This window comes from Erythrolamprus reginae, chromosome 5 (genome assembly GCF_031021105.1).
Source record: "Erythrolamprus reginae isolate rEryReg1 chromosome 5, rEryReg1.hap1, whole genome shotgun sequence".
Classification (NCBI taxonomy): Eukaryota; Metazoa; Chordata; class Lepidosauria; order Squamata; family Dipsadidae; genus Erythrolamprus; species Erythrolamprus reginae.
Genome location: NC_091954.1, coordinates 75,648,606 through 75,665,476, shown reverse-complemented (window position 1 = coordinate 75,665,476; position 16,871 = coordinate 75,648,606). Strand labels below are relative to the sequence as shown.

The 16,871-nt window shown below is 34.5% G+C and overlaps 1 protein-coding gene across 4 annotated transcripts in view; it reads right to left on the bottom strand.

Moving 5' to 3' along the window:
* Positions 1-16,871, bottom strand: part of RYK (receptor like tyrosine kinase) — a 44,306-nt gene that overhangs the window by 18,481 nt on the left and 8,954 nt on the right. The window contains exons 2-9 of one of the 4 annotated variants that reach the window (XM_070753176.1): positions 14,548-14,669; positions 12,928-13,027; positions 9,666-9,800; positions 7,471-7,527; positions 6,174-6,318; positions 3,851-3,951; positions 1,748-1,873; positions 467-553 (exon numbers count right to left, since the gene is read on the bottom strand). In XM_070753176.1, the coding sequence (XP_070609277.1) occupies positions 467-553; positions 1,748-1,873; positions 3,851-3,951; positions 6,174-6,318; positions 7,471-7,527; positions 9,666-9,800; positions 12,928-13,027; positions 14,548-14,669 (873 nt within the window). Of the gene's footprint in view, positions 1-466; positions 554-1,747; positions 1,883-3,850; positions 3,955-6,173; positions 6,319-7,470; positions 7,528-9,665; positions 9,801-12,927; positions 13,028-14,547; positions 14,670-16,871 lie in introns of all 4 variants that reach the window. The other 3 variants (XM_070753175.1, XM_070753173.1, XM_070753174.1) reach the window with 3 other exon arrangements.

The window sequence follows — 16,871 nt, the reverse complement described above, 5'->3', positions numbered from 1 at the left end:
TTATGTTTATTAGAATATATAAACAAAGTACTTCTTTTCAATTAGAATATTAGTTTGATTTAAAGATTTAAGACTTTATCCTTTTTTCTGTATTAAAAATTGACTTCAAGAAAAGAGGGGTACAGTAATTGTAACCCCTAATATGTGTTTAAATGTTTGTAGGTTTGTATGTCTTTTTTACTTAAAATCAATAAAGTTTATTTAAAAAAAAGATACATGTTGATAGTACTTAAGTTTATTATTGCTAGGACTAATACTTTTGATTTATATATTATGCATTTAATTTTACGCTATAAACCTCTTAGGAATTATATAACTAAAATGGCATAGGAACACCTGCAATATATTTTTAAAAATCCTCATGATAAAAGGCAACAGTAAATTCTGATTATCAATTCATTATCAAAATGAATGTTAATGAAGAGGCATGGCTCTCCAAGAATGATATTCAATGTTACAAACTTACCTTTTACTGTTTTGACAAAGACTTGTTTTTCTTTACTAGGATCTTTCTCTTCTATTAGAATTCCATGGAAAATTCGACCAAATGTGCCTGAGAATAAGAAAAATTAAAGAAAAAAACTAATATAAAATATTTATACATATTTCAAACAACTCAATTGTGAAGAGAAATTAAAACTAACAATTGATCCTCCTCCTCCTCAGAACATTCACAGCTAATGGTTCTTTATTTTGAACACACAGTATTTGACACTTGAACTTTGATTTGTTATTGTATAATTTGGAGGAATAAAAAAGACTTGTCAATATAAACTTTAATATAAACTTTAGAAGCTAACTCAGTTATAATGAAGCCCTCATTTTCAAAAAATGTAGAACTCATCAAACCCATCCACTCAACTTTAATTCAAAACAACACCCAATGTCAATGATAGCCATGGCATGCACGTTTAATAAATTATTGAAATACAATTTAATAAAGACTGTGCTGAAACCTTTTAAACTCCATTTTAAGATAATCAGATCACCAGATAAACTGAAAATCACATTATTATTTCCTTAGTTAAATTTGACAAACTTGTTATTTTGGGCACTTTGGTTGCCTCAAACATTAGAATGTTATATCTGAATTAATTTGATTAGAAAAGCTGGGAACCAAAAGTTAAAAGCTTAAAAAGCAACATCAATTACAAGTGCTTGGACATTACATTTGAATACAGAAACTATACCAATGGCTCTATATTATATAAAATTGAAAAGTGATTTTGAGAACATAGATTAACTTATAAAATTGTAAAATAGATATTATTTTATTATTACATAATTTATACTGTACAGATCCTGGCTCAAAGAAATTGGCTTCCCTAAGCATTAAGCAAGAAGGAATCAGACTCAGGGGTACAGCATGTTGCTAATGCTTTTGATTTATTTTGGAACCTAAGCAGCATCAATTCTTATTAATAAACTGCATATGGGAAGCATATATAGTTCCAGAGTTACCAAATAGATTAAGAAGTTTCTAAAGAAGATGCTACAATAAAAGGCATTTTTATGCTCCTCTACAGCAGTTTATTATGATTATTTTCTCTATCAAAAAAGACCTGTTTTTTTCACCTGGTGCCAGGCACCAAAGTTTAACCAAGTTGTAACAAAAAACTCATATAAAAATCAGTTTTCTTAAATTGATCATTTTCTTGATTATTTTGGTTAACTCTCTGCTTAAAATTATCAACATCTATCTGAATAATTTACAGAAACTGTAAAAAAAGCAACGCTTAAATAATACCTTCCTGAAGAACATCTTTTAGTGTTATCCTTTCTCTTGAGATTGCTATATCCTTCACTTTAACTTTTGCCTCCATCAAAGTTACACTTTTAAGGTCATTCTTCTCTATCCGTAAAGTAGGATAACCTGAGGAACCAGCAAACCCAAACAATAGCAATATAAATATCAAATGTAAAAACTTGAAGTGCAAGTTTAATTAAATAATTAGAGAAAAAAATATGTTGCAACTTAAACAAATGTCATTTTAATACTGCAATAAAATATTGATTCCGGGACAATATAGTATGCACTTATTTTACTTAACCTATACACCAGGGTGTCAAACTCATGTCATTATGGCAGTATCATGTGACATATCAGGACTTTTTTCCCTTTGCTAAACCAAGCATGGTCATGGCCAGGAGCAGCGTGTTATGTATCTGGCCCATGGGCTGGGAATTTGACTGGCCTGCTATATACCATTTGATTCAAAAATTACTCTATACAGAGTAAAACCAAAACCTAACATAAAATGCTAGAAGATAAAAATACCAATACCAAGCCAAACCCAACCCAAGCCAAAACCCAATTCAATGTTTTTACATGATAATAAAACAATTTCCTTGTTTTTAATGACTAAATACTACACAAGCTTTTAATATTTTAATAGACAACAAAGCAGGCAGAATGCCATCTTCTGGGCTTTAAATGGCACTGTTATACTGTTATATGAAACTTTATTTCTCTATAGACTTTTAAAAATTAAAGTCGCTTAGAATTTATAAACATATTGCTTATTTATGAACACAAGTATATTGTAAAAGTATATTCAAAGGTATTTTTAGCAATAAATTAATTGAAAATTATCTTGGGTAGGCAGGATAAGTTGATGGAAGCCCTCAATTCCTCCCACTAGTTAAAAGAGCTCTGATAATTAAATAACTATCCTTTATTTTAAGAAACTCTATGTGATCATTCAAGGAAAATGAACAGTATTCTATCTTATAGCCTGGCAGAATTAATTGATTCAGTCACAGACAAAATAGTTACAGTCATTTCAAAAGAGCTAGCATATTTTAAAATGAATTAGTTTACACATGACTTCTGAAATAGCAATGTCAAAAAAGACATAAAACAATTAATATATCACAGAGAGTTACTACTGTAATTCAGATATTAGCCCGAGACATACAGTATAATTGTTGACTTCTGCCATTATAGTATTTAGCTTCTGTACCACAGAAGCTATAAAACTAGTATGTGATATATTCTTTTTCTGTAAAGGAACATACTCCTTTATATTAGCCTTTAACTTAGACATAAAACAAGCTGACCTAAAAAGTGAGAAACTGTAATAAAAATCTCAGGACACAACTTTAATGGTTTTTGTTATTGATTGATTTATAAAACAATATGCAAACCATGATTTATATAGCACTTAAGCCAATTTTAAAATATTTATTGAAATGCTGGTCTAGTTAAAATACTTTTCTTGAGAATAATGATGCTTATTTTCTAGTGAATACAAGCATATATTGACTTATTATGATTAATTATGCCAATAAAAAGAACTGCTTGAATTCAGTGGCACAAGAACAATGAATAATCCAAACATTTAGCTCTTTTGATATCTGGTATGATAAATCTATGTTCGTGGCAAATCTTCACTGCATTACTTTGCCTTTTTTTACTCCAAGTTAAAAAAATAGGATTAACATTACTAGGTAAGAAAACAGATATTCCTTCTGGAGTTTTATTGTTGAAAGTGTAATAAAATTGGTTTCCCAAAATGATGGATTGAATCCTTAATTTAAATTAGAAAAAAGTTTTTTGTTTTAAAAAAATCTGTGGATCTTTGTTTTCTTGTGGTCCTGAAAATTTAAGGGCAAAATTAACTGTTTTAATCTCACCTCTTACTTTAATTCTTAGTAAACAAAAATTTGATTTTCTGGAACAATCAATAACACCACAAAGTTTTTCTCAACTTTGGCCCATTTCCAGTTACATGAATTTCAATTACCTAAATTCTCAACAATGGACATGATAGCTGTTGAACTCTGGGAGTAAAAGACTACATAAAATACTAATGCACAGTGCAAAACATGTGATTAGATAAACACTTACTGGTAATTGGTGTAGCATTATTAGGTGTGTCAGCTCTCAGATACTGGGTTGTTTGAGTTGAAGGCTGGGATAAACCTTGAGAACTACTGCTGTTACTAATGCTGCTTTGGAAAACAAACACAAAATACATTATTGTTTCTAAAACTTTCACATCAAGTTTCAAAAATTATCTCTTTCTGTTTTCTTTGGATATAGCTTCAATTTTTCTAAATTTACCTAAAAATAAATAACCTTTGCACTTCTAGTCTAAAACTACAAAATAGTTTGCATTCCATCAAAGATATTAAAATACTTCAGTAATATCAATCAAGCCTGGAAATAGAAAAGCATCATTCAGCAGCATTTCTAAGGAATATAATTTAAAACAAATCAAACTTTAAATCTTGTATACCTTTTTCTAAAAGAACAAATAAAATTTGTAATGTAATGGTAATGATAGTGTCCTCATTTGCATATTTATATTCAATATTAGCTATGCTTTCCTTTTCAAACCAGAAAAGCTAAAGAAAGAAAAACAAAATTTTGGAACTTGGTCTATTATGTCCATAACAAAAGACTACAAAGGAAATGCTGATGCTTCAAATACAGAAACAAAGTTTGACTGTGCTTATGAAACATATGTTTTGAAATATGCAGAATGAGTAGTTTTTAAGTTTTCTACAAAACTACAAAGCTATAAAAGATAGAGACAATAACATATTTCAGATCTATTTTATTATTATGCACATATTCATGGTCTATTTCCTTCCATATACAGTAGTCAATACTGAAATGGAAAAAGCTGAAAGGAGACAACTAAGATATGCTCTATGAGAAGCTACCTTCTAAGACTGCTTGCTGGGACAAAATATATGGTCCATCTGCTAACTTGCAGAAGATGTCATTGACATAATTGTGCTTAGCTGTTTATCAATAGATTTATGAATACAATTTCGTAATTATAACTTTAAAAATCGTAAATGGTTTGCTCCTAGGGTACTTTCAAGAAGATTATTCAAATATTATTGTGTTAATAATTTAATGTGTTATGTACTAATTACAGCAAAGGCAAAATAACAGATATCATCAGAGAATATGAGCCTTGATAATTATATATCCACTATGAACACTATAGAAAAACTAACCTGTATATATTTTTATTATTATTTTCATGTCTTATATTGCAAATAATTCATCCACTTTGTGAACAAACAGCAAGCATATGATTTTGACAATATATGCATATGATAAATTACATGTTGCCATTTTAAGCTTACCCTATTACCTTGTTTAATTTTTATAGTTATCTATCTCATGCACGTGACTCTTAGCAGCATGCATAATTAAAATACAATGTTAAACGATCGACATAATTCAAACACAATCACTAAAACATTTAAAACAACTTTGGCCTATTTTTCATTTTTGGCATATTTCTCATTCCCTTGAAGGAAAATCAGAGGCACAAAGCTGGATAATTAGAGAATGACTGTAAGAATCATATTTGCTTTTTAAAATTGGATCAGTCTCGCACAGATAAAACATGCTCTAGGCTTCTCTCCTAACTTTGTGCAAAGCTGAGTCTAATTTGAAAATATCACTGTGATATAAAAGTTATTGAATTGTAAAGCATTTGTGATACATTTCTTTCCCAACATCATCTCTAGTTACTCTTTAGTTATATTCACAGGTGATCTGACACACCAATACATTGTTTTAAAGAATCTTGGGCTTTTTCAAATTTACCATCTCTGACTAGACTTTTTAAAATTGGGAAAGAAAAATAATCTCAATTTCAATGTCAGGCATCTGAATGTATGATGTAGTTTAGTTTACCAACTTAGTACTCAGTTGTAACTGCTAAAAATAATCCTCCACTGCCTCTCTGATATATTTGTTTGCAGATGATGTCTCAAAATCATATCCAAAGATGTTTTATAAATGATTCAAATAGAAAAAGAAAAAAGGAAAATAGGCTGCATAAGGCATAAAATGTTGTGACTAGTTTATATTTTAGCATAAAATTAATAGTACATTAAAATGATTAATTAGATATCATGCTTTATCTGTTGACTACATGAAAGCAATAATTTCAGAAGCACAATATATTTTAAATCATGGTTCAGGTGCTATTTGGTTGCATCAGAAAATGTTTTCTTTAATGTGCAATCACTACTTAATGTAATTAAAGTTTCCATGCTTCATGTAAGAATGAATATTAACAATTTAATACTGTCATGTCAGCTCTACCCCAACATATTCGGTATTTTTTCCCATAACAAGTAATCCCCTCTATTATAATCTTCTCATATAAAAACTGAAAGAAAATGTAAGGGTCATTTACCTGTCTTCTAATTCTATTCTTTTCATACTGTGAAGATGCAAAACTGCTAGTATTATTGCTACCAGGAATATGACTGCACAGCAAACTCCTACACTGATATAAAACACACGTGTAGAAGTGGTGGGAGCTGCATTTACAGGATCAACTGAAATTGAACATAGAATTCAACAAAAAATTAGTGAAAATTAAATGTACATAATATTTAACAGAACTTAGCTCAAGAAAAAAATATTGTGTTATGCAGCACTATTGTGTTATATAGAGCTAATTTTTTTATTTGCAGAACTTTACATTTTAAAAGTGCATTTATACCAGATTTAAATTTGGTTATATCCAGTACATAACAAACAAAGAATTTTTTATGTATAAAAGTAACTAAAATTTGAAAATTTAATACAGATTACTGAATTACTATAAAAACAAGATGGCAAAAATTTATTAATATGACATTGGAACATCTTGTTTCTGGTATGGATCTATACCATCCATTCATGAGATTCAGTGGTTAACTGTTAAAAACAGCATGAAATAAAAAGATTCTCTTTAAATATCTATAAAATAGTAAAGCATACATAATGTAAACGTAAATTGAGAAGATATATTTTATTTACGTGGCTCCTCAACTGTGACAATGCAGTTCTTGTGGCATAGAAAAATATGTCTGCCAGATTCTGATCTTCATTCAAAACATTCCCTGTTGCTGAATTAGGTGGAATAACCAAGATTTACCAATAGGCAAACTGAAGTAGGCACTAGCCCAGGAAACCTTAGTATTTTACTTCATTATATTGATAATGATCAAGCATAAACTGCTAATTTCGTTAATATACTGTAAGAGATGACCAGACTGAGAGGGGTCAAATGCATCCCTAGACACCCATATTTAAATATGAGATGTAAGTTCAGCCTTCACTTGAAATCCATTGATTCTTATCTGGAACCAATTTTGCCTTGACCATTAGTAGGTCAGATTCTTGAGTATAGGTAGCATGAAATAAACATGTAGTGTTTTGAACTCTATGCTGGCACCTGATTTCTTACTGCTGACACTTAGTTCCAAATATAGTATTCAAATACTAAGTAATTTAGGATTTTTAAATAACTAACAGGAATGAACAAAAATGTTTGAAGGTCTGAGAACATTGTCTTAATTCAACAGAAGTTTGAGAAGAATGTAGTTTTCTATTCCTATATGAGCATGTAATTCAAAAAGTATATATATATAATCCTCCTCATGCAAATCATAACATGAATAAGGAGAAAAAATCCACATCATTGTATATAAACATTTACTTACAAATGGCTTTAGTATTATTTTTGTCTGATACTGGCAGCTTTACTTCTAAATCATGTTCTAAAGATATGAGGAGAAAAAGAGCATTTTAGAGAAATTTCTTCTAAATCCTTTTATTAGAAGAGAGTTTTAAAAATAGGTTACTCAAGCACCAACATAAACACAAAGCTGGTTATTTAAAAAATTCTTCCCAAACCACGAACTACAGAGGAAATATTATAGCATATAGTACCATTGCCTCCAAATCTCCAGTAACATGGAGATTTATTTATTTATTAGATTTGTATGCCGCCCCTCTCCGAAGACTCGGGGCGGCTAACAACAATGAAAAGACAATGAAAACAAATCTAATATTAAAAATAATCTAAAAAACCCCAATTTAAAGAACCACTCATACATACAAGCATACCATGTATAAATTCCATAAGCCTAGGGGGAAGGGAAATTTCAATTCCCCCATGCCTGACGACAGAGGTGGGTTTTAAGGAGCTTGCGAAAGGCAAGGAGGGTGGTGGCAACTCTGATATCTGGGGGGAGCTGGTTCCAGAGGGTCGGGGCCGCCACAGAGAAGGCTCTTTCCCTGGGTCCCACCAAACGACAGATTACAATTTATGCAGCTGATTTGATATACAGGTGAAACTCTAAAAAATAGAATATCGTACAAAAGTTCATTTATTTCAGTAATGCAATATAAAAGGTAAAATGTTTTCCACACAGACGATGGAAACTTCACACTAGGGTTCAAGCAACTCGCTGTGTGTGCCTCTCCATTCTTCCTCCATACTCTGGGTCCTTGGTTTCCAAATGAGAAGTAAAAGTTTCCAGTCGGTGTTGATTTGGGACCCATATCATCTGCTGGTGTTGGGCCACTGTGCTTCATTAAGTCCAGGTTCAATGCAGCCGTGTACCAGGAGATTTTGGAGTACTTCATGCTTCCTTCCGCAGACAAGCTTTAAGGAGATGCTGACTTCAACCTTTCAGCAGAACTTAGCATTTGCCCACACGGCCAAAAGCACCAAAATCTGGTTCGATGACCATGGGATTACTATGCTTGATTGGCTATCAAACTCGTCTCACCTGAACTCCATAGAGAATCTATCAGGCCATCGCCAAGAGAAAGATGAGAGACATGAGACGGAACAATGTAGAAAAGCTAAAGGCCCCTATTGAAGCATCCTGGTCTTCCATAATACCTCAGCAATGTCATAGACTGATAGCTTCCATACCACACCACACCACACCACACTGAGACAGTAATTGCTGTAAAAGGGGCCCAAACCAAGTTCTGAGTGCATGTTATGCTTTTCAGAGGTCCGATATTATTCTATATACAATCCTTGTTTTATTGATCGCATGTTATATTCTAATTTTCTAGAATGGTGGATTTGGGGTTTTTATGAGCTGTACTCCATAATCATCAATTATGACAAATCATGGCTTGAACTATCTTGCCTTACATGTAATGAAATTAGTCTCTCTCATATATTACAGTTCACCTTTTAAGTTGCATTACTGAAATAAATGAACTTTGAGTTTCACCTGTATATTAAAAACAAAACACCCTCATATAATATAACTATTTCTTAGGGGACAAGGAGAAGCATAAACTAAAATTAAATTGATAATGTATTATGATCCCAGGAAAGAGATAAATTGTTGAATGAATTTGTCCCACATATTTCAAGGGAAAATAATATTTAATTCATATTCTGAATTCAAATACTGATTTTTTTTTCATATACCTAAAATGTAAATTATTTGGGGGGAAACTCTTATGAAACTGCTGTAATAAATAAAACATATTCTTTACATAATATTGAAACATTATATTAAAATAGATTAGTAGATATTATCTAGCAGAAAATTGTAAACAATGATGAAAAGACAATTTACAATTTCATTTTAGGTTACTATTGCTTTGCATTTCATTTTTATTTCTGTTAGTTTATCAATATTGACATTGTTATTGAAAATTATTTCTCTCACACAAGCATATAATTCTATGGTCTCAATACTCTATTTCTACCATAGTAGCTATCTATTATAATGTTAAAATCTACAAACTATTTTTTCTGCACTTTAAAGTGATGAATTTAAGAGGAAGGTGCAGTGACAAAGAACTTTCCAATGGAGAAGATTCCATGAAAAGTTTGCAGTTGATTTCTTACCAAATGAAAAACCAAAAAAGCCAAACTTACTTTTATGACACATTTTCCTTCGTTTGAAATTTAATACTGTGATATTTTTAGAAGTATTAACTGTCATGTTGAGTTGCATTAGTACTGTAACATCAAAGTCTAACTTGCCAGTACAAGATAGTTCCATCCGAAACACTGTAAATAGAAAGATAAAACAGATGACCTCTGGTGGTGACATCATGCCGTAGTGGCTGGAACGAGCAGAGCTCCACTTGTTCCAGCTGATTTTTTTGTGTTTTGGAAAGCTCCTAGGGGCAAATCAGATCCTGGAGGAAATGAGGAAAAAGTGGTGGTCCCTCGGTGGTTTCATGAGGAGAAGTGCAGCTCCTCTGGGACCTGAGAAACTCTCACAAACAGCTGGAAAAAACTCAGCCTATGGCCACTTTGGAAGCGTGAAGTCCCAAACTTTCAGCTATGGAAGAGAAATGTGGCAAGCAGCTTGAGGAATCAGAGAAATTGGAGAGATAAGGAAACAAGAAACAGATAGGAAAACTCTCTGAAATTGTGAACTATTCAAAATTTGATTAGCGGTGAAGCAAGTCTGAAGGAGGAGCGTAAGGCGATGAGCTGGCAGTGGGAACACAGAACACAATCTGTTAAAGAACAGAAAGGAAAAAAGGGGTATAAAAGGGTGAGCCAATACCTGAAAGGCATGCAAAGAGAAAGGGGCTTTTCCGAGCAGAGGAAAGGAGGGAGAAAGAGATTAGGTTTGGGGGACGAGGCACCTCGGAAAAATAATACTGAGTGACGGTCGACAACTTGGAAGAGGGGAAACAGCACATCCGAGATGAAGAAAAAAGTGAGGAAGAAGTTGTTGAGAATGGACTGACTGCAGAGACTGCTGTGTAGAAAGAGTAGATCAATAACAGAGACTGTTTTTGAGCATAAATAAAGATAAAGGAAAAAAAGCTGTTTTCGGAGAGAAGAAAGCTTGCAAAGAGGACGTGCCATGATAGAATGATTTGGAAAGATGACATATTGGAGGAGAAGAATGGAAATAGCAGGAGTGAGATGAAGGAAAACGAAGAGAAGACGGTGAAATTGGACAAGTAGCAGGAACTGTTTTACTGAGCAGAGATAAAGAGAAAAAGAGAACATCTATTGGGATTAAGAAAAAAATGTCTTATTTGTGGTGGCTCCTTCCCTGTGGAATATAATTATTGTGGAAATGGAATTGGTTCCCTCTTGATACTTTCCCGAAACATCCTGAAAACATGGTTCTGTCAGTAGGCCTGGGTACCCAGGTTGATGTGGAGTTGATCAAATGGCTAGTTTTATATCTCTGTTGACACTGTAGGGGTGAGGACTGGTGTGTGTGTGTGTGTGTTTAGGGACGTTATAATATATTTTTAATTTTTAAACCATTCAATGTTACCCTGTGTGAGCTGGATGGTAATGTAATTTTTTCATCAATCAATAAAATCAAAGTACAATGGAAAAGGGAGGTATTCATCCGAGATGCAAGAGTAACAATGTTTAATTTTGTAACTATAAATCAATCAATAATTGTAGATCCTGACAGTCCTAAATAACAATCCTAAAAAATTACTAATTGGTGGTAGACCCAGGAGATAAGATGAGGTTTGGAAGAGGCAGCATTAGATGAGTAATCTATATTATACCTAGAGCAAAGAGTTATATATACAGAAAATATAAAAATATAAAAATGTACGGCATATGTCATCAGTCTGTTAAATATGAGATGATAAGTAGCACTCAGGAAGAAGAAAGTGGGAGACAGAGGAAGTAGGAAGGTGAAGAGGGGGAAGAAGGAGTGGAGGTAAGGATGAGGGGGAGAGAAGGAGTAAGAAGGTACTATGAGGAGATGAAGATAGAATGAGGGGAATGTAACAGAATGATGATGAACAAGATAAAAATAGGTTTGAAATAGGATATCAATTTTTGATTAATGGAATAAAAATATATAAATATGTATGCTATTGACATTTTAAGGCATACGTGTTGACATAAAAATGGAAATGATGGACAAAAAAATAAAAAAAATTACATTTAAAAAAACCTAAACTTTGTTATTATAATTACATTTATTTGCCATCTCTCTTGCAGTTAAAGGCAACTCTAACAAGAGGTAAATAATAGTTTTCTATCATGCAGAATGAAATAAAAAACAGTGAATTAATGTAAGAAACTACCATTAAAATACCATTAAAATAAAATGTTCTCCCCACAAATCACATTTCTTTCAGGGGAGAAAACAGCTGATTAGATCTCATTCATTATAAATTGGGATAAATCAAAATTGCAACATTTTAATTATTATTCAGGGGGGAAAAATCAAATTTAATTAGTGGAGGATACAACAAATTAAATTCAAGATATAGGAAAAAAATTCAATTAGAAATAACTCAAGAATAAAATGTGACTAAATTGGCATGAAATATCAGTTCATTTACAAACAGAACATGTTTTTAATTATATTTTGCGTATGAAGATGGATAAATAGTGAAACATTGGAAGTAAAATCAATTTCTAAAACAAGATAAGAGGCAAGAAATGCTCTAATGCAATGACTATGTCTAGGTTAAGTTGCTTTTCAACTGCACCCAAAACTAACAAATCCTACAGAATTAACCTGATGGATATATAATTCATATAATTCTAAAGTTTTTCTTTACTGTGCAAAGTGTTTCCCTGAACACTGGCCGAGAGATGTGATGGAGCTGCTAGTCTCTGGTAAAATGCGCGTCTTGTGGCCCGACTCAGCCCAGCCACTGCTCGGAGCTCCAGTGCCAGTTGCTGTCCCCTCAGTCCCAGGTTGACAGGGCTTGCAACCACCACTAAGAAAAGAGGCACACAAGCTAGGGTTTGTGCTAGAGGTCTCTGTGAGGCTGTTCCACGTGGATGGCAGGGCATGTGGGGCACGTTCCTCCATCCGTTGCCCTCTATAGCCTCAATTCCTCATATAGTGTTGTTTGCGCGGCAGCTCTGCATGCATCTAAATATTTTTGAACAGCTTATTTTCAAGGGAGAGGCCTTATTTTAGCGCATGTGCTTGAAAGCCCAATTGAGATCATCCAGACAGGTTAATTTTATTTATTTATATTTATCTTTCTTTCTTTCTTTCTTTCCACACACACACACACACTGTATATACGTGTGGGTATGTATGCATGTATTATATGTATATGCATATGTGTATATATACATACACACACTGTCTCACTACTCTGATCATCAAAGTAAACAATTAACTGTATTTGAATATTCTGTTGTCTGCCAGATCTAATGACAATGTACTCACCTGATAAAGTCCGAGGAACTTCTCCTTGTTCAGAAATATTTACCTGTGGCATATTCATAGCCAACAGATTATCTACTTGAAATCCCAGTTTATATTCAACCTGTAATAATATGCAGAAAGATGTCAAGCTAAAATAGGTTCAACAAAAGATTACCTGTTTCAAGTTAGTTACACTGTTTCAAAACATTTTTGCAAGGTGCCACATCATATCTGAGGGAGAGATTTAGATAAAAAATGAGATAATGTTTTGTAAATCACTAATATACCGTACTAAGAAACATGAATCAAAGAGAATGAATAAAAAATAAATTTATATTTTTTAAATGGCTGCAGCTGAAAAAATATACATATTCATTTCTTCAAAAAAGTGTTCAATGATTGAATATTTAATTGTTTTTGCTTTATTAAACTAGATGGTAAAATATAAACGTTAGACTGGTAGTGAAATATGAGTTTCTCTTTGAATTATACTGAAATATCTAAAGCAAAAACCAAGAAATTGACATATTGTATTCATTATTTCACTCATAATGGAATGGATGTTATTTTAATTGTCATCTACATAGTTCACCAAAATTGAATTAAATAAATTTATACATACTAGGTATGTACCAGCACAGATTTTCATCTGGAATAATTTAAAGTTCAGAATAGAAGAGTTAGAAGACATTTGGGGTCTTCTAATATAATCCCCTGTTCAGGCAGAAAACCCTATACCATTTCAGACAAATGGTTGTCTAATCTTTTCTTTAAAACTTCTGGAGGCAAGTTGTTCCAATGATTAATTTTTCTAACTGTCAGGAAATTTCTTCTTAGTTCTAAGTTTCTTCTCTCCTTGATTAGTTTCCATTCATAGCTTCTTGTCCTGCCCTCAGTTGCTTTGGCAAATAGGCTGACTCTCTATGGTAATTCATAGAATATTGGAACATTGCTATTGTGTCCTTTTTAATTAAATCAGACATATCCAATTCCAGAAACTGTTCTTTATATGGTTTAGTCTCCAGACCCCTAATCATCTTTGCTGCTCTTCTCTGCAGTCAGTCTGCTCTAATGAATCAACATCTTTTTTACATCACGGTGACCAAAATGTAGCATTTTACTACCCCAAAATGCAGTACAGTGTTCCCTCGATTTTCGCGGGTTCGAACTTCGCAGAAAGTCTATACTACGGTTTTTCAAAAATATTAATAAAAAAATACTTTGCGGGTTTTCCCCTATACCATGGTTTTTCCCACCCGATGACATCATATGTCATCGCTAAACTTTTGTCTGCCTTTAATAAATATTTTTAAAAATAAACTTTAATAAATAAACATGGTGAGTAATAATCTGAATGGCTGCTAAGGGAATGGAAAATTGCAATTTAGGGGTTTAAAGTTTTAAGGGAAGGCTTGTGATACTGTTCATAGCCAAAAATAGTGTATTTACTTCCGCATCTCTACTTTGCGGAAATTCAACTTTTGCGGGTGGTCTCGGAACACTGTATTCCAAGTGTATGTCCTCTTACACTAAACAAATCAGGATAGTAGGTTTTATAAATTTACAGTGATTTTTTTTACAAGCCTCAGTTACATCTACACAATCAATTCTTTTTGCAACCTGAAAATAGCTTTTGCTTACCTTAGACTTTGCATGCCAAGTGAAATGTAGGCTGTTTGTCTCTACTGGTACTTGTAGATTAAATGACAAAGCGAAGTGATTGATAAGGTCATTCCTCACATAATAAAGTTCTGCATCAATATCTAAATATTTTAAAATGATAAAAGAAGGCTGAAAACAAAGTTGCAAAATCAGTTCAAAAATGCTTAGTGCTGTATCTTTTGGGAGAAACAAGCTAATGTTTAATGGCAATAAAACACTACAAAACTTACATATGTTGGCACTTCTGAGAAACCTTGTTATTATTGTAGCAGGTAATAATAATATTGTCACTCTGTGTCCCTGCTGAGAAGAAATATTGGAAGAGTAATGTACCTCCTCTGCCTCCTTTATATAAGACAGTCCTCCCTTTTCAAGTAAACATATTAAAGAAAAAGTAGCATATTATACACAGAAAAATATGGTAGGTCTCTTGAGAAGTCTATAACACTTCGAAAAGTGGATCAAAAGTGAAAGGCTGACAGAAGAAAGACAGACAAATTCATTCACAGTGGCCAGAAGGCACCATGGGAAGACCTGAAGGGCAAAGATGGAATAGATTATGCCAGAGCACTGATGGTGAACCTATGGCACGGGTGCCACAGGAGGCACACGGAGCCATATCTGCTGGCACGCAAGCTGTTGCCCTAGCTGAGCTCCAACATGCATGTGTGCCGGCCAGCTGATTTTTGGCTCACACAGAATCTCTGGGAGGGTGTTTTTGGCTTCCACAGAGCCTCCAGGGGGATGAGGGAGCCTTTGGAGCCTTTGGGGAGGGCAAAACACAAGCCTACTGAGCCCACCAGAAGTTGGTAAACAGACCATTTCCAGCTTCCAGAGGCTCCCGGGGTTTGGGGGAAACTGTTTTCGCCCTCCCCAGACATTGAATTATGGGTGTGGGCATTCGTGCATGCATGATAGTGCACGCCCACTCTTTCGGCACCCAAGGAAAAAAAGGTTCACCATCACTGTCCTAGAGAAGGTCCACCTGTGTGATCACTAAAAGTTGACATTGATCAATGAGATCAGATATGTGATGACTTGCAACATTGTCTTACTATTACAAGAAGACAATGGTATGTTACTGTATAACCCAAATAATTTGCCAAAAGGGATATACAGAAAACAATAAGGACTCTATTTTGAAGATCAAGTGGTTTCCTTGACTTCCAGTAGAATTATGGAGAGTTGATACCCTGCAGTTGTACAGAACTGAATAAATTACAACTTTATACAGAATCCAAAACAGCAAAATTTCTGAGGAGGAAGGAGAGGTACTTTTTAGGTTAGGAGCAGCATGTCCTCCAGCTGGAGCTGGGAAAGGTTTGACAGTCACCACGCGCAGCTCGCTCGCAGAGCCCTCATTGCCCCCCCCCTCTTTTGACTCCAGCACCAAGAGGCAGCAGACAAATAAGATGGAGAAGCGAAGCAGCTGGCCAGAGCTGCCGGTTTCGGGAAGGAGCCCAAGAAGCAGCCGCACCGCACCCAGAAGCAGATGGGTGTAAGCCATGATGTCAGCTGCGTGCCATTTGCTCCATCGCTCCTCAGCTGCAGAGCCTGGCTGGGAAGGCTACCTTTCCTACCTCCCGCTGGGGGCCAGGCTACCTTTCCTACCCAGCCTTCACTCTAGCTACCCTCATCACCCACCCTGCTCAAAGAGCCCTTAGCCCCCCTTCTTTTGACTACATTTTTTTTGCTGCAGCTGAAAAAGAGATCGTTTTTCTTTCAGCGCACAGAACTCCCCATCCTAAGCCTGCTGCGCTTGAAGGGCGTAAGCGCCGCTTCCCCCCAGGCTTGGGCGCCAGGCAAACTGACCCTCCCTCACCTCACCTGTCACCTCCAAATTGCACCCCACCGCAAGATGTGTGTCCTACCTGGGACTTGTCGCTCCATTGCTTTCCTCAGTGTGGTGTCCAGGGAAGGAATCCCATTGTACCAGCAAAAGAAAACTTCTCACGAGTTTGAGAAGTTTGATTGAACTCGCGATAACTTTTCTTTTGTCAGTACAATGGGCTTCCTTCCCTGGCCACAAGGCTGAGGAACATAACAGAGCCACAAGTCCCATGTAGGACATGCATCTTGCAGCTCTCCTCACTGCGAGATGCTCTTCCAGAGTGGTTGCTGCCCTGGCTGGATTTGGAAGTCAAAGAACCAAAGTTTGGAGGAAAGAAAGACTTCTGCTGCTTTCCTTCTATGCAGCCAAAAGCAGAAGCTTTCTTTCCCCCAACTCCTACTCTTCGGCTTTTGCAGGAGAGATTTCCTCGATTCTGGTCACTCGTTACCTAGCAGCTTCTGCCTGTCCCGAT